The sequence below is a fragment of the Bison bison genome, unplaced genomic scaffold (genome assembly GCF_000754665.1).
Source record: "Bison bison bison isolate TAMUID 2011002044 unplaced genomic scaffold, Bison_UMD1.0 scf7180017864471, whole genome shotgun sequence".
In the NCBI taxonomy this organism is placed as follows: Eukaryota; Metazoa; Chordata; class Mammalia; order Artiodactyla; family Bovidae; genus Bison; species Bison bison.
Genome location: NW_011495032.1, coordinates 24,435,104 through 24,453,451, shown reverse-complemented (window position 1 = coordinate 24,453,451; position 18,348 = coordinate 24,435,104). Strand labels below are relative to the sequence as shown.

The 18,348-nt window shown below is 38.5% G+C and overlaps 1 protein-coding gene across 3 annotated transcripts in view; it reads left to right on the top strand.

The window, feature by feature from the left end:
- ALS2 (amyotrophic lateral sclerosis 2 (juvenile)) overlaps positions 1 to 15,251 on the top strand; it is a 60,831-nt gene extending 45,580 nt beyond the window's left edge. Inside the window, exons 22-34 of one of the 3 annotated variants that reach the window (XM_010860976.1) lie at positions 1,131 to 1,242; positions 1,479 to 1,556; positions 3,670 to 3,803; positions 4,725 to 4,892; positions 8,488 to 8,605; positions 9,515 to 9,672; positions 10,514 to 10,636; positions 11,155 to 11,331; positions 12,038 to 12,083; positions 12,299 to 12,360; positions 12,944 to 13,093; positions 13,181 to 13,277; positions 13,905 to 15,251. In XM_010860976.1, coding sequence (XP_010859278.1) covers positions 1,131 to 1,242; positions 1,479 to 1,556; positions 3,670 to 3,803; positions 4,725 to 4,892; positions 8,488 to 8,605; positions 9,515 to 9,672; positions 10,514 to 10,636; positions 11,155 to 11,331; positions 12,038 to 12,083; positions 12,299 to 12,360; positions 12,944 to 13,093; positions 13,181 to 13,277; positions 13,905 to 13,943 — 1,462 coding nt within the window. In that variant the 3' untranslated portion in view covers positions 13,944 to 15,251. Of the gene's footprint in view, positions 1 to 1,130; positions 1,243 to 1,478; positions 1,557 to 3,669; positions 3,804 to 4,724; positions 4,893 to 5,372; positions 6,243 to 8,487; positions 8,606 to 9,514; positions 9,673 to 10,513; positions 10,637 to 11,154; positions 11,332 to 12,037; positions 12,084 to 12,298; positions 12,361 to 12,943; positions 13,094 to 13,180; positions 13,278 to 13,904 lie in introns of those variants that run through there. The other 2 variants (XM_010860977.1, XM_010860978.1) reach the window with 2 other exon arrangements.
- The last annotated feature ends 3,097 nt before the right edge of the window (positions 15,252 to 18,348 follow it).

Below are 18,348 nucleotides of genomic sequence, written 5' to 3'. Positions count from 1 at the left end.
CCTCTGACTTGTTACCATGCCAGCCACCCAGGAATCAAACTTGGTTAAATTCAATGAACTAAACTTTGGGGAGGAAAATAGTTCTTTTGCCTCTGTATCTGGTTTGGCCTGATTTGCTTTTAGACTAAATATATAAACTGCCCCTCATGTTATTGTTGGGGCTTCCCAGGTATTGCTGGTGGTAAAGAACCTGCCTGCAAGTGCAGGAGATGTAAGAGACGTGGGTTTGATCTCGTGCCCTGGAGGAGGGCATAGCAACCCACTCCAGTATTCTTGTCTGGAGAATTCCATGGACAGAGGAGGCTGGTGAGCTGTAGTCCATAGGGTCGCACAGAGTCGGACACGACTGAAGCAACTTAGCACACACATGTTATTGTCATAATGTGGGATTGAAAATTTTTTGCTGTAGTTACTAAAATCCATGGTTATTTAACAGGTAATTTGTACTCATTTGATTTTTTTAGTGGAGATTAGTAAGATTTCTCTTGAGTTTGAGTAGGTAGAAGAATGAGCCTTCTTTTTTGATAAACCCCATTTGAGTCAATAAATTTTGGATAAGAAAAATTGTGCATAGCTTTAAGTTCACCTCTTGAGTGACATTGTTTTGAGTTGAATTCTGGCATTAATTAATATTTTATAATTATCAAGGAAGCCCTGAAAATATATACAGATCTGTGTCTGGTAGTATGTGTATGTTAATCACTCAGTTGGTGTCTGACTCTTTGCAACCCCATGGACTGTAGCCCACCATGCTCCTCTGTCTGTGGAATTCTCCAGGCCAGAATACGGGAGTGGGTAGCCATTCCCTTCTCCAGGGGATCTTCCCAACCCAGGGTTTGAACCCAGATCTCCCGAGTTGAGGCAGATTCTTTATCATCTGAGCCACCAGTTCCTGAGAGGACAGTGCTCAGAGTGGGATGTGTTTTGCAGTCACATTCTCCCCTGTTGGAGGAGATAGCGTTAACACTTTAATTAATGAAATGGGACAGATACTAACTTAGGGGTGATGCTTGGTATCTTCCATGTGATCATTGTTTTTTCCCTACCTCATCCTTATCATAATTGATTTTTTAATTTCATTTCTTTTTTTTTAATTTCTATTTTTAATTTTTTTTTCTATTTCTCTGCAGAGGGGAGAAGTATATGGGACTGTGGCAAGATGATGTATGCCAAGGCAATGGTGTAGTAGTTACCCAGTTTGGTTTATACTATGAAGGCAACTTCCATCTTAATAAAATGATGGTGAGTGGAATGTTTTGCATATAGTTACGGTTGACTTTTTTAAACTCCTAGTCCTTAATTTTTAAGTCATCTTTTTATTAATGTTCCACCTTCCCTAATACAATTTTTCTTATCTTTTTTTTTTAAGATTATGTAAGGCTTTGGAGGATGTGGCTACAGATACCCTAAGTTAGGTGTTACCCTAAGTTGCCCTATGTTTTATGTGTTGTGATTTTTGTTTTTTTTTCTTCACATAGGGAAATGGGGTTTTACTTTCTGAAGATGATACTATCTATGAAGGGGAATTTTCAGATGACTGGACCCTCAGTGGAAAGGTTGGAAACTTCTTTCTCTCTCTTAATAATCTTTTACTGATTTTTTTCTTGATCTTTAAAAAAGCTGACCTCCAATAAAATTTACCTGTTTCAAGTGTGCATTTTAGTAATTTTTTAGTACGTATGCAGAGTTGTACAACCATTCACTTCAGTTCAGTTCAGTCGCTCATTCGTGTCCGACTCTTTGTGACCCCATGAACCGCAGCATGCCAGGCCTCCCTGTCCATCACCAACTCCTGGAGTCCACCCAAACCCATGTCCATTGAGTCGGTGATGCAATCCAACCATCTCATCCTCTTTCGTCCCCTTCTCCTCCTGCCCTCAATCTTTCCCAGCATCAGGGTCTTTTCCAATGAGTCAGCTCTCGCATCAGGTGGCCAAAGTATTGGAGTTTCAGCTTCAACATCAGTCATTCCAGTGAACTCCCAGGACTGATCTCTTACCATGATCCAGTTTGAGATCACTTCCATCAGCGTCTCCTGCCCGGTTATAGTCATTCCCTGGTTCTCCTTCCAGTCCCAGATGACCTCTGATAAACTTTATAGATTTGCCCTTTCAGGTCCTTTCATGTAGTTGGAATCATGCAACAAGGGTTTTCTTTTGTGTGGCTTCTCACACTTAGCATGTTTGTGAGATTTTTACATATTGTGGCATGTGCAGTACTTTATTCCTTTTTTATTGCTGAACAGCATCCCCAAACCACATTTTGTTTGTCCCTTCACCAGTTGATGGGCATTGGATTATTTTCAACCTCAGACTGTTTTCAACTTTAGGCTATTGTGTATAGTGAAGTTAACTACAACTTCTTTTCTTCTTTTTTAAATTGAAATATGATTGATCTGTAATATTGTGTTAGTTTCAGGTGTACACCATGACTACTCAGTATTTTTGCATAGGTTATTGCAAGATAATGGGTATAATTCCCTGTGCTACACAGTATATCCTTGTTGCTTATCTACTGTGTACATAGTACTTTGTGTCTGTTAATCCCATACCACTAATTTGTCCATGTTCTATCCATTCCCATTTGAAAACCACAGGTTTGTTTTCTGTCTCTCTGAGTTTGTTTCTGTTTTCCGTTTCCACTTAAAACTTCTTCTGTGAACATGTGTTCTCATTTCTCTCAGGTGGATACCTAGTAGTACAGTTGCTGGGTTTATGGAAAATTGATGTTTAACATGTTAAGAAATGGCCAAACTATTTTCCACAGTGGCTGCATCATTTTACATTCCTATAGTCAATGTATAAGGATTCAAATTTCTTCACACCTTTGCCAATACGTTTTATTTTCTTTTTTTCCTCTTTGTCATTCTAGTGGATGTGAACTGAAACCTCTTGGATTTAATTAACATTTCCCTAGTGACTAATAATCTCATTATAGACCATATCTTCAAGTACTTACTAGCAATTCATCTGTCTTCTTTGGTGAAATGTATATATTCAAATATTTTGACATTTTAAGAATTTACTTGTTTATAGCTTATTGCATTTTAATATCCTCTGTTGATTTTCTAATTTTATGTCCTCTCTTTTTCTTGATCAATCTAGTTAAGTGTTGGTCTTTGTTTCTTAGTCAATCCAGTTAAATGTGTGTCAAATTTTAGTATCTTTTCAAAGAAGCAACTTTTGGTTTCATTGTTTTTTTTATCTCTTATTTTCTTTCCCATTGATTTTTACTCTAATATTTAGTATCTTCTTGCTTTGGGTTTAGTTTGCTTTTTTCTAATTTTGTGAGGTAGAATTTTAGATTATTGATTTCAGGTCTTTTTTTTTTTTTAATAATATAGACATTTACAGTTTTAAATTTGCCTCTAAGCACTGCTTTTGTAGCATTGCATCAATTTAGATAAGTTGTGTATTCATTTTTTACAACTCAATGTATTTTAACAATTTTTCTTGTTATTTCTTTTTCTTTAACCCATGGGTTATTTTCATATACTCTTTTTGCACATACGTGTACATATACTTTTTTTTAAGGATTAGGGGCTAGTTAAAAGTCAAAATGCCAACCATGTAGTGCTTTTTCTTTTTTCTTTTTTTTTAATGCCCCCACCTTGATTTTTAAGACTGGAAGTACCTCTTGTAATTCCACATTTTCTCTACCATTACCTAGGGAACACTGACTATGCCAAATGGAGATTACATTGAAGGTTATTTTAGTGGAGAATGGGGATCTGGGATCAAAATCACTGGAACATACTTCAAGCCTAGTCTGTATGAGAGTGATAAAGACCGACCTAAAGTTTTGTGAGTAATGAGTATTAATTATGGATTAATTATTGAATGTTTTGAGTTGTCTCGCTTTTGTAAAAACTGGTTAATATTTCAAATGCAGAACAGGTTTTTAAAGTCTGTTTTTGTTAGTAGTGTATAACCCTGAATTGTAAACTGACAACTGCTACAGATAGCTAAATCTATAGTCTTATCTTCGATTATAGCCTCAGAGCATAAATGTTTAAACTGATGGAAGTTCTGTGTGCAGGAATAATCTTACTGTTAATGGTACAGGTATCCAAATTGATCGAAAGAGAAGCTTTTAAAATGGAAGCCCTGCACAACTTGATTTTGAAAAGTAAAGATCAGCCCTATAGATACAATAAATGGAATAGTATACACTGCATATATGGGGAAAATCAAGGTCTCTAAGTGTATTGTGTTCTTTCTCTAGGTTTTTGGCACGTTTAGTTTCCTTTACTGATTCCAGCTTCTGCTTTGTTTTTTTATTTTGATAGCATCTCAGATTCTTTGTTTTCATGGGAGCATGATATACTTTCTGTAGCATGTTTATTCTTAAAGAGTATTTTTAGAACCCAGTGCATAATGTATTTTACAGTTCTCATTGTGAGATATGCAAGGCACAGAAACTTCTCTTTTTAGCAGGAATCAGTTTTTCAAAATCAATTCTGTAGAAATGTAGAAAGCAAAGGAGACAAGCTGATGTGCTTCATACTTAACAGTTCATACACTTTAGTATCTAATAAACACTAAGTAGCTAAAAACCATCCCTTTACACTTCTTATTCAGTCTTTAGACAACAGAGCCACTATCAACTTAGGCAGCTTTTGTCATAGAAGTATTTATAGTTCGTATATTACTAGAAAGTTTCTGTTTCTTAGGATATTTGCACAAAAATAAGTGATCAATAAAAAGTTGACATAACCTTATTAGCAGGAAGCTTGGAAACCTGGCGGTGCCGGCTGATGAGAAGTGGAAAGCCGTGTTTGATGAATGTTGGCATCAGCTCGGCTGTGAGAACCCAGGCCAAGGGGAAGTTTGGAAAGCGTGGGACAATATTGCTGTGGCCCTGACCACCAATCGGCGCCAACACAGAGACAGGTGCGTGGATGCCTGCCCAGCATAGAGTCTGGTGGAAGATGAAACCTAAAGCGAGTAGGTTAAGGATTTCCACATTTAGGTTTTAAGGACAATTTAGAAGTCAGCGATGTACTTCTGGGTAAGGATGGATAAAACACGCCTCCCTGTGTCTTCTACTGAACTCAACTATTAATATAAAATGCAGGCAGAATACGTGGTGAGCTGTTCAAAACTCTGAAGAGTACATGTCAGCAGATTATTGGGGGAGAACACCTGAATTTAAAGTGCCACCCAACCAGGGAAAGTTTACAAGTTTTTTAACCTCCATGTTCCTCAGCTTGAACTCAGTATAACTTGAAACTAGAAGCACACACTGTGGTGTGGGGATCCAGAAAAACCCCTCTATTTCTGGCTTAAGATGCCAGAGACTCCTAGAGCTCAGAAAGAGTGGAGGAGGAACACTGGGTTTTCTCTCTCCTTCTCCACTTTCTCATGCTTCAGCCTACAGGCACTTCTGTGGCAGGACAGCGATGTACCAGCTGGAGCAGCCAGGAGTGCTTGGAGGAGCCAGGACTCTTACGATGTGGAGCCTTCTTCTCCCTTGATGGATCATCAGGTCCAGGAGTCAGGGCCAAATCTTACTGCTATGTTGGCTTCTCTCTCTGTCCTCTCACCACTTTATGGAAGTGGGTAATTTCAGGCTGAAAGACTTACCTACAGGGGGAATCAGAAAATGCTGGAGAGGTCATGGAGAGAGAGGAACTTTGGAAAGCAACCCTGATAAGTTGTTTATGAACTCCTGGATTCACCCCATACCTGTTCATGTGTGGATTTGATTCTAATTAGCTAAGCAGTCCACCTAGGTCCCAGACTGACACTTGAGTGGTACTCACGGAACAGACCCAGACAGGCCTGCATAGTCCGTGGGAAGTGGGCTAACACTGGAACCACAGCCCACAGACAGCAGAAACAAAAATACCAGCTGTTTGAAAGACTCCTAAGGTCACCTACACATTCAGTGATTCACTAGAGGGACTCATAATATGACTCAACATATAGTTGTACTCACAGGTAAGAGTTGTTCCAGCAACACAGTAAGGCTCCACAGCCAGTCATAAGGGAAGAAGACACAAGCAGAGTCTGGAGGAATCCATGTGCAAGCTTCCTGTGCTCTGCCTCTTCTCTGAGGGGTCACACACAGCACACTCTCCCCCAGGCAGTAAAATGCAGCCACACAAACACAGTATTTCTGCTCAGTGAAGCCCATTAGAGATGAACTGCCCCAGGTATTTATGGGGACTGGTCACATAGGCATCTTAAGCCTGCTGCTGCTGCCTAGTTGCTTCAGTCGTGTCCGACTCTGTGCGATCCCATACATGGAAGCCAACCAGGCTCCCCCATCCCTGGGATTCTCCAGGCAATAGTACTGGAGTGGGCTGCCATTTCCTTCTCCAATCTTAAGCCTACCAGCTACCAAAATCCCACAGTCGCAGAAGGAAGCATGTGTTCACTGTAAATCACTTAGTTAATACAGTTTACGGGCAGCGCCACAATACCCTATGTTAGGAAATGCTTCATATTCGTATAGGGGGTTTGGTTCCCAGGTGCCACCCAAGCGCCAGCTTCATAAGCAGGTCTTTGTAAAGACAACAGTTTCAGTTCTATGTTTACTATGTTTTGGATGTCAACATCCTCAATAGGATATAAACAGGGCCCAGAATCTCATAGCGTAATACTCAAAATGTCCAGGAAATAAAGCAGAATTACTTGGCAATCAAAGAACCATGAAAATCTCAACTCATTCAGGGGAAGATAATCAACAGATATCCATGACCCCTTAACCTAGATTTTGGAATTATATGACAAGAACTTTAAAGGAGCTATTATAAAAACATTCAAATGAGCAACTGTAAATATCCTTGAAACAAATGTTAAAATTGTAAGTACCTGCAAAGAAATAGAGGATATAAAGAAGAACCAAATCAAAATTTTTGAAATGAAAAATTAAGCAAAATTTTAAAAATCATTGTGTGGACTCAGTAGCAGATAGGAAACGACAGCAGAAGTCAGTAAACTTGAAAATAGACTAATAGAAATTATTTAAGCTGAACAACAGAGTGTGAAAAAAAAAGTGAACAGAGCTCTAAGGACCTGACAGTCTAATATTTGTGTCCTTGGAATCCCAGAAGGAAACGAGAAAAATTGCAGAGCTGAAAATATTTGAATAAGTAGTGATTGAAAACTCCCAAGCTTGGTGAAAGCCCAACACATAAACCTGCACATTCAAGAAGCTGAACAAACTTCCTCCTAGAAAAAACCAGATATCCATGCACAGACATGTCATATTCAAATTGGAAGAAAAAATCTTGAAAGCAGCTACAGAGGAATTATGCATTGCATGTATATGGCAATTTCAGTTCAAATGGCTGCATCTTTGTTGTCAGAAACCTTGGTGGCCAAAAGGAAGTGGCACAATGATTTGGAAGTGCTGAAAGAAAAATTACAGATGTACTTTTCATTTATTTCTTTTTCTTATTTTCTTCCTTTTTCTTTTTCCTGCTTTTCTTTTCCATCTACCATTCTTCATATTTCTGTATGTAACTTGGCCAGTCACTTCCACAAGCACTGATTAGCATTTGAATCTAAAGAACTTTCTCATCCCTGCAGTATAGAAAGAAGATTTGGTTTTGTTTTTTCCTGTATTGGGGATCAGTGGGAATTGATTATAGTGTTTCATTCATGAAGTTTATGATTTTTATCTCCTACTGTATCAGTGAAAGAAATGGAAACTCCCAGGATTGATTAAAGCTGTGGATGTGTCCTTATGGGATGTAGTTGGTCAGCCTTCGCTGATAGAGCCCCTGGGCCAAGACATTGAGGCTTGAGTCCTCCAGTTAACCTTGGTTAACTTTTGTTGGGTATTTCCAAGAAGTGAGAATGAATGAACTTTTGTGTAAAACCACATTGTTGCCACAAAGATCTTATTTGTTCATTGATACTATTAAAATAGTATCAATGTTAATTGTGCACTGTTTCTAATTTCTCATTAATTGTAATCTAATGATAGAGTGCCAATACAAAAAATTTCAGTTGATGACTGGTATGTGTTTTATCTTAACCTCTTCATCCGAAGCTTCCCTTTACCCATTGTATGCGTACCCCACCATCTGTTATAGTGTCCGCATTATCCCCTTACATCTTGAGCTCATTTCCATTTCACCCTTTGCCCTTTGATTTGTTTTCCTTCATTCTTTAGCTCTCCCTCTCCCCTTTATTCCATTTCTATCATCACTAACAAGTCTGTCACCGGTTTTCTCTTCAGGCTATTACACATACTACATTACAGTATTTTACAACAGTATAACAGTATTTTTCAACACCAGGGTTTATATTGGCACAACATTTTCATTAATTTATTGTGGTTTGTGTGGAGTAACATTAAGTGCTATTTTGAATAACTTATATAAATCTAATATAGGACAGTTACAAGTTATAAGTACATTTGTCTGAACACTGTGATGGTTGCTCCATTTCATCCTTAATAGAGCTTCATGTGCACTTAAAATTATCTTGCTTTCTTAAAATATATGATAGGCTTTCTTTTCCCTTTTTATAGTCCAGAGATACTAAGTCGTTCACAGACTCAGACACTAGAGAGTTTGGAATTCATTCCTCAGCATGTTGGTGCCTTCTCCGTGGAGAAATATGATGACATTAAGAAATACTTAATAAAGGTAAATGAGAATCGGAACCATACTGGTTTTGTTAATTAATGATACAACTAACACAGTATATCATTCATATGTACTCACAGCTTATTGTTACTCATATCCTGTTTTTGCTTTCTTAATATGTCTTTTGTTAATTCTCTGACTGCTAAGAACACATTTCCACCTGAAGATTGGCTGATTATGATGGTAGAAATTTATAAGTTTTGTAAATGTTCAAGGGGATCCTGGACATCTAGGGTCAGAGTTTAAAAAGGCTTTCTGTTTGTAACATTAACAAACTAAAAGTTATATAAAGAAGGCACCCCACCCTCACCCCATGGTTATGCTGTCTTTGCTTCCTTCTCCAATCCTGTGAAATCAGACCACAGTTTAAAGTATGACAGGCATTGATATAGGGTTGCAGGAAGGAGTATTAGAAGAAATCAAGGGAACTGAACAGTGACTGTTTCAACTCTCATTATTCAGTTTTCTGCAAGGTAACATTTCATGTATTTTTCTTGACATTTAAGGTATGTTATCTTTCTTTTCTTTTTTCCTTTGGCTGGGCCACATGGCATGTGGGATCTCAATTCTCTGACCAGAGATTGAACCTATGCAGTGCAAGTGCAGAGTCTTAACCACCGGACTGCCAGGGAATTCCCTTAGAACCTTTCTTTTAATGATGTTATTCTATATCAGTATCCAAAGCTATTTTTCCAAAATGTTAATAGGATTCTTTGATTAAGAATTCCTACTCCATATAATTTGGGTAGAATTAACGCTTTCAGAGAAGTTGAAGTATTTAAATATTCCTGGTCCAAAAAGTAGACTCTTGGCGCTTTGAAAATTGTTTATCCTTTATGAAATTGTTTATTCTGATTGTTTCCGCTGTTGGTGCACACTGACTGGCTGCATTGGTTCTCTCCTGCTCAGGCCTGCGACACTCCTCTGCACCCGCTGGGCAGGCTCGTGGAGACTCTGGTTGCAGTGTATAGAATGACATATGTGGGTGTGGGAGCCAACCGCCGGCTACTGCAGGAGGCTGTGAAGGAGATTAAGTCCTACCTTAAGCGAATTTTCCAGCTGGTGAGGTGAGAGAGCTTTTCATGTCAGCAGGGTGTGGAAATACTAGTTTACACTCATGCTTGGATGGCTTCACCCTGAATCTAGAGATTACAGCTTCGCGAGGAAAGCTGTAATCATGAATGTTCCTCTTTATTGCAGAAATTATTCATCAGGAAAATGGCTTTATGCCATAGATCCTTCAGTAGATTAGTGAAAACACATTTTTACTTTGTGTTCATAGCCATTGTAACTTATTTCCTTTATGTCTTTCTTACTCATTAAGTATAATAGAAAGCTAAAAATAAATTTTTAATACCAATTTTGGTGTGACATATAGGAGTCTTATTTGGAGTTAATCTCTAGGCAAAGTTGTGTCTCTAAAACCTAGCCTAACCTAACACCTGGAGAAGACGAAGTCTAATAGGAAGTTTTATCCCCGAGCATTTATGTTTTGTGAGGCTTCCCAGGTGGTGCAGTGGTGAAGAGCCTGCCTCCCAGTATAGGAGATGCAAGAGACGCAGGTTCAGTCCTGGATCGGGCAGATCCCCTGGAGGAGGAATTGGCAGCCTACTCCAGTATTCTTGTCTGGACAACCCCATGGACAGAGGAGCCTGGCAGGCTATAGTCCATAGGGTCGCAAAGAGTGGGACAGGACTGAGCACATATACACTCATTAGCTACATTGTTAATTTTATTATGTAAAAAGCATTAGTTAAGACTCTTAAGGGAATTGGCATTTTCTTTTATAATTGATATGAAGTTTAATTTAATTGGTCCTTAAGTGGATTAAATAATGGAAATGTGTTTTTACTCTTTTTATTCACTCTAGAGGTGTAACTGTATAATGATTGTTTTATTCTTCCTTAGGTTCTTATTTCCTGAGCTTCCTGAAGAGGGCAGCACAATTCCTCTCTCTGCCCCTCTGCCGACCGAAAGGAAATCCTTCTGCACTGGAAAGTCAGATTCCAGATCTGAATCACCAGAGCCAGGGTGAGTAGAGCTGGGTGGAGATGGTGAAGAAAGAGGATGGGAACCAAGTGATCTTACGCAGAGAATCCCAGGGAAAATTCTTTTCTCTAGATCTGTTTCCTTCTTTTTAAAATAGTTTGGTTGGATTAGGTGATCTCTGAGGTTTCTTTTAGGTCTCAAGTTCTGTTAGCCAAATGCCATGAAGCTGTAACCACAGATGACTAGGCACAAAGGCTGATGAGCAAAGTAGATCATTTTGCCACAGTTCAACAGAGAAGTCAACCTTAAAATGTAAACACAGTGGGCTTTCATTTAGATTTTGAGCCTATGAAAAGAATTCACAGGTGACCCAAGACAAAACTCTGGGGCCATAGGTAAACTTCTCATGTTAACTCCTTACGTAAAAGAAGTAATAGAACTGCTTCTTTACTCAAAATTTCCCACCTTTACTTTCTACTTCTAGAAAATGAAGCTCCATGTTTGATTCTATATTCAGTTTTAATGTTAAGGGTTCTCCGCCTCCCTGTGATGTTTTGTAGCTATGTGGTAACAGGTTCTGGGTTACTGCTTCCTGTACTCCTACCTCGGCTCTACCCACCACTGTTCATGCTGTACGCCCTGGATAATGATCGTGAGGAGGACGTTTACTGGGAATGTGTTCTCCGGCTAAATAAGCAGACAGACCTTGCTCTTTTGGGCTTCCTTGGGGTGCAGAGGTCAGTACAGTAATTATGAATGGGAGCTAGTGGTTTTAACTCAAAATGCAAACAGCATTATCAGGAATTTGGTACTTTGATATTTAATTAAATATATGATTTGCACTTATTACTTATTGCCTGTCTTTAGCAAAATAGTGATATTTAAAAATCTTTATTTCTGAGAATCTTTAGATGTGAGTTTGAAATCTGATTATTCTTCTGAATATATGTAAATAATTTGAGTTTTTCCTGACTGATATTTTGCAGTTCTTCGAAGCCAAGTACATACATTCACATTTTCAGAAAAAGTTAATTGTATTCAGTCTCTTGCATTCTTCTTTCCCTTCTTTTCTCTTCTCTTTCCTCCCTCCCTTCCCATCTACAATTTCTAATTAAAAGTTTAGAAGTGCCCTTTTTTATTGTAGGGTGTTGTTTCCTATAATCTAAGGAAACAGTCAATAATTATACCTTTTAGAAGTGTTATGATGAAGCTGATTACCACAGCACCCAATAATTATAGATTTGTGCTATTAGAAAAAAGAGATTGAGCCTTAATTGGAAAGTAAATTTTTTCAATGGACTGGTTCAGTAGTAAAAACTAAGTAACTGAAATAGTTATTTTAAGTGGGGACAGGAAAGTCAATTTAGTCATTAACTGTTTTTATGGGGCTTAATCTACCATAAGACACAAACACATATTAACAACATATGGATTCCATTGTAGGAAATTTTGGCCAGTGACCTTGTCAGTCCTTGGAGAGAATAAAAAGGTACAGTGGATTTTGGTTTCCTTAGCAAATATGCTTTTGTTTGGTGTGGGGGATTAGCAAAAAAATTTCCATTTTACTTTGATAGTATAGTATACAAGCGTAAGCTACTCACTTAAGACACGCATTCTGTGATTGGTGTCGTTTATGTTTATTGTCACTGCAAAAGACAGCTTTCTTCTTTGACCTTTATCAGTCCTTTTTTTTTTTTTTTGCAGGTTTTGCCAACCACGAAAGATGCTTGTTTTGCCTCAGCTGTGGAATGTCTGCAACAGATCAGGTGATCTCTGCTTTGTTGAAAATTACATAAATCAAAGGAGTGGTTAGTTTACTAAGATATTGATGCGATCTTATATTTACCTAAACTCTAGTCCCCCCACACCCAACTCCCCAAGATGGTGTCAAACTCAGCCTGGATATCAGAAAGACTCTTGAGACATTTGGGTTACCTTTTACTCTACAAGGCCCTTGCATTTTCAGAAGTGGTGAAGAACCTACCCAGAAATTTATCTACATAATCATATCTTTAGCCAAAGGGAAATTAAGCTTCTTACTCAGAGAAGAGCATGTATTAGGACAATAAGGTTCCATGTGGGTAAAAGGAGGTGATCTATGACTTAGTGAATTCTTTCATGTGAACCATTCATAGCTGGAGGCTTATTTCCTCAAAGAATCATAGGCTTACAGAGGTCATCCCTTCTGGTGACTCCTTTTGCCTGATGTGTCCAGCTTAAGGCACATGAGCCCTTAGAGTATATTGTCAAACAATGTCAAATGGCTCTACTAAGAAAACAACCATAGGCTATATTTTGTCATTTATTTCTAGTTTTTAATTGTTTTTTTTGTTTGTTTGTTTACAACAGCACAACGTTTACCCCATCAGACAAACTAAAAGTCATCCAGCAGACTTTTGAAGAGATCTCTCAGAGTGTCCTGGCATCACTTCAGGAAGACTTCCTATGGTCCATGGATGACTTATTCCCTGTTTTTTTATATGTGGTGCTCCGGGCCAGGTGACCAATCTCTTCTAACTTAAATAGATTCAGAAGTAGGACATACATAAGCAGAAGTAACTCAATATCTCTTTCTCGTTGGGGCAGGATTAGGAATTTAGGCTCTGAGGTACACCTCATCGAGGATCTAATGGATCCATATCTTCAGCATGGAGAACAGGGTATAATGTTCACTACTTTGAAGGTAAAGTATAGATATTATTTAATATTTTGTTAAAATCTCTCCTTCATTTACAATATTGTGAATCTTTCATTAACCACCTTCTTTTATATAAAATTTTAATGCAAACAGCACATATTGTTAATATTTTAAAATATATACTATATTAAAGAAAATAGAATTGGTCAGTCTCAAAATACTAAAGAAAGTTATCCAATCCTCTGACTCAGTAGGTCTGGAATGATGCTTAATCTCAACCTGTGTGTTTATCAAACATGTTGGTGATTCTGATTACACTTGTTTGTGTACCTTATACTGATCATCAGCATATTCTAAATGTCCAGTCAGTAGTGGCTTAGCAAATTAAGATATTTCTGCTTAATAACAGATGTTAAACAGCTTGAAAAAAATGTTTTTGTCTGTTTTAGAATCAGAATTTTACAAAGTTTTATTTCTACTAATTACAACTAGACAAAGTAGACATGGGATAGGATAGGGGGACTGGAAGGAAATGGGAAAATATGAGAGCAGCTGATTTTGTTGAGCGCTCAGTATTCATAAAGGAGTTCTTTTCTTAGTCCCATGTGCATTGTTATGTTTATGTAATTTCTTTTAAAGTAAATTTTAAATGGTTTTGAACTTTTCTTTCAGGCATGTTACTATCAGATCCAGCGTGAGAAGCTTAACTAGGCTGCATAACAGCTTGACAACTGGATTATCTATTCAGAGTGTTTCAGCACCATCTGGTGTCTTCCTGTAGCAGCAAAAAAGAACAGTGTTGAAATTAGGACGTTGTATTATTTTGGTTGTTATTTCTGAGCCTTGCTAGTGATTGGAGCTCTGAGCCCAGAATAAAAGACCGGTGGAAAGGGAGGACGGAAAAGGAAGTAGAAATCAGATTAGACCAGTCCCTGGCCTGTGTTAAGTTTCCCAAGTATCATACATCTGCTGTTGGAGAAACGAGGCTATCCCTTCCTATGGTAAAGAGTATACCAGCTCATGAACTTGTAGGATAAAATTCTCAGTGTGGCTTCTTACATTAAAGAGGTTGATGAATATTTTTGAGTTTCTGGTTTGCCCACAGTCACCCCAGACCCCTTTGCAAGGAATACTTTGTACTTGAAACTATAGTAGCCACACTATGCCTTCCAGAATTCCTTGCAATCATGTGTGCACCATGCTTCTTTGCTGAGGGAAGGGGAAAGAGGAACTTTTAAACTGCAATTTTAACTTTTTCTAAGCTTTTCCACCAGGGCATTTATTCGTGATGGAAAGGTTCTGTGCAGTTACTACTTCTACACCCTGACCCCAAACATGGAGCACACCCAAATAGGAGTCTGTTGCCTCCCAATGAGAAAGAACATAGGAATTGTGTTCTTGGATTCCTTACAATGCTCCAGAGTGGATACACTGGAATTCAGACACTGACTCTGAGCTGCTGTGGAACCTCATTCATCCACGTGCAAACGCTGTGTTCCAGGACCTGTGAAAGCCTGAAGGGCTTTTACATGCAAGCTGTTTTTAAAAATAGGACTGGAGACTGGGAAATATGGAAGCAAAGAACTGCATCCATCCTTGACCTAGTGTTGTGGTTCTTCCCTGTACCTTGCACTGAACTCACAGAGAGGAAGGAAAAGGAAACTCACTTTGGCTTTTCCCATCTCAAAAGTATTGTGACACCTCAGCCTTTTATTGTTTTGCTTTTCACCATTTTTAAATGTCCTATTGTAAGTGGTTGGTTTACACTGTACAAATAACACTAGTAGCTATTCTGGATAACAGGTGCTCTTCCCCATCTCATCTCCTCTACACCAGGGTGAGCGTTTGGAGTGTCCTCCTCCTTCTTCATGTTAACATCTGCAGATGTTAATCGATTTTGAAAAAGGATCATGGTTTCTGCTCTACTTTGTAATCAAGACAAGTGTTTATTAAAATACTGTTTTGGAATGTTGGCTGTAATGTAACAGCAATTTTCATAATAAAAGACATTCATATTTATGAGGTTGTTTTATGATTGTGAAGGAAGTGACACTGGGCCACCTAAAAATTTAAAAGAAATCCGAGTCTAGTTATTTGTGGGTGGGGGCTTTGCCCCCTGCGTTGTAATCCATGCCTCTTTGTACAGGCCTCAGAGATCCCACAGAGTTTTAGAGCTCTCTTTCTTTAGAATAGACATAAATTAGAGCACCTTTGCTGACAAAGAACAAATTAAATTTCTGACCCTAATAAACTGAGGACAAGGGTCTTAAGAGAAATGGTACTATTATTTCTTTGAATAAGATATATTTTGATAGTTAGAAGTTAAATTTTTTCCCTTCCTAAACAGATACAGAGGAGGGAAAATGGAGGATTTAAAATTCTGGCTAAAAATATTAGGCATTATTTAATTGCATACCAGTTGTAATGTCTTCTCAGGGAGCATTTACCAGGATGTACCTGTCATTATTGGAAAGAGACCAACGCTTAAAGTTTAGTTTATGTTAAGCACTTTACGTTTACCATTAGCAATTGTTTTGATTTTGGGATAAACACAGATTTCACATTTGGCTTGTAAAGACAAATTTACTGAATGACCTCTTTAGAGGAAGAGAGAGGGATAATTCTAGAAACTGACAGACTTGAAACCTATACTGAAGTTCTCAAATGATAGTAGGCTATCTTAATTCTAAGAGAAGAGTTACAATTCATTCTTTTATTGGGAGTCTTGAAAGCCAGTTATTCCATTACTTGACTCTTCACACTGTATTTATACTTTTCAGAAAGTATATTAAAACTGTAAATTTTCAGTTCCCTTGAGGGGAAAACCTCGAGGATAAGTCGCCAGGCCAGTGCCTGCAAGTAGAAATACCTAGCCTTGATGCAGCAGCTTACATAGGTCTAACACATGTGTGCTAATGCCCACAGCCCCATGGGGCAGGTGTTAACCCCCTGATCTTGTAGACAAGCAGAGGCTGGGCTTTTCTTGCTATCGGAACTGGGATTCCAAACTGAAACTTCCCTACTCTTAATTCCAGTGCTTTTTTCTACTGCAGGTGCCAGAGATGTTATTTCATAGTGGGCTACTCATAAGTAGAAAAACAGTTGCAAATTTTAAATAAAGTTAAGTTTTTTTGATAAAATACACTGTGCTCAAGCAGTCACAAATGTATCACATTCCTAGCTTGAGCTTCCATCTACAACAGAGTAACAGAATGCCATCTGTCTAATTTAGGATGAAAGGGCTGGTAAACCTTTAACAGCTGCCATTTGGTCTTTACTCTTTGCATGGCTGCCAGGGGTATGTACCCTCTCTCATCCTGCTTCCAAATATTCTTCCAGCTGTCACCTCCCTGAAAATTTCAAAAAAGAGGTAGCTCCCACCTGAGATAGAGAATGGACTGTTAGGATCGGAACAGTCACTTAGTAGGGGACCTTCCATGAACAGTTTGAAGAGGCAAAAAGATAGGACACTGAAAGATGAACTCCCCCAGTCAGTAGGTGCTCAATACGTTCTGGAGAAGAGTGGAGGAATAACTCCAGAAAGAATGAAGAGACAGAGACAAAGCAAAAACAACGCCCAGTTGTGGATGTAAAGTGATGGAAGTAAAGTCCAATGCTGTAAAGAACAATATTGCATAGGAACCTGGAATGTTAGGTCCATGAATCAAGGTAAATTGGAAGTGGTCAAACAGGAGATGGCAAGAGTGAACATCAACATTCTAGGAATCAGTGAACTAAAATGGACTGGAATGAGCAAATTTAACTAAAATGACCATTATATCTACTACTGTGGGCAAGAATCCCTTAGAAAAATGGAGTAGCCCTCATAATCAACAAAAGAGTCTGAAATGTAGTACTTGGGTGCACTCTCAAAAACGACAGAATGATCTCTGTTCATTACCAAGGCAAACCATTCACAGTAATCCAAGTCTCTGCCCCAACCAGTAATGCTGAAGAAGCTGGAGTTGAACGGTTCTCTGAAGACCTACAAGACCTTCTAGAACTAACACCCCAAAATGATGTCCTTTTCATTATAGGGGACTGGAATGCAAAAGTAGGAAGGCAAGAAATACCTGGAGTAATAGGCCAATTTAGCCTTGGAGTACAAAGTGAAGCAGGTCAAAGGCTAACAGAGTTTTGCCAAGAGAACACAACTGGTCATGGCAAACACCGTCTTCCAATAATACAAGAGACAACTCTACACATGGACGTCACTAGATGGTCAACACCGAAATCAGATTGATTATATTCTTTGCAGCCAAAGATGGAGAAGCTCTATACAGTCAGCAAAAACAAGACTGGGAGCTGACTGGCTCAGATCATGAACTCCTTATGGCCAAATTCAGACTTAAATTGAAGAAAGTAGGGAAAACCACTGGACCATGCAGATATGGCCTAAATCAAATTCCTTACGATTATACAGTGGAAGTGACAAATAGATTCCAGGAAATAGATCTGATAGACAGCCTGAAGAACTATGGACAGAGGTTTGTGACATTGTACACGAGGCAGTGATCAGGAACATCCCCATGAAAAAGAAATGCAAAAAGGCAAAGTAGTTGTCCGAGGAGGCCTTACAAATAGCTGAGAAAAGAAGAGAAGCTAAAAGCAAAGGAAAAAAGGAAAGATATAAGCATCTGAATGCAGAATTCCAAAGAATAGCGAGGAGAGAGAAGAGAGCCTTCTTCAGTGATCAATGCAAAGAAATAGAGGAAAACAATAGAAGGGGAAGGACTAGAGATCTCTTCAAGAAAATTAGAGATACCAAGGGAACATTTCTTGCCAAGATGGGCACAATAAAGGACAGAAATGGTATGGGCCTAACAGAAGATATTAAGAAGAAGTGGCAAGAATACACAGAAGAATTATCCAAAAGACCTCCACGACCCAGGTAACCATGACTTTGTGATTACTTATCTAGAGCCATACATCCTAGAATGTGAAGTCAAGTGGGCCTTAGGAAGCATCACTATGAACAAAGCTAGTGGAAGTGATGGAATTTCAGTTGAGCTATTTCAAATCCTAAAAGATGATGCTGTGAAAGCACTGTACTCAATATGCCAGCAAATTTGGAAAACTCAGCAGTGGCCACAGGACTGGAAAAGGTCAATTTTCA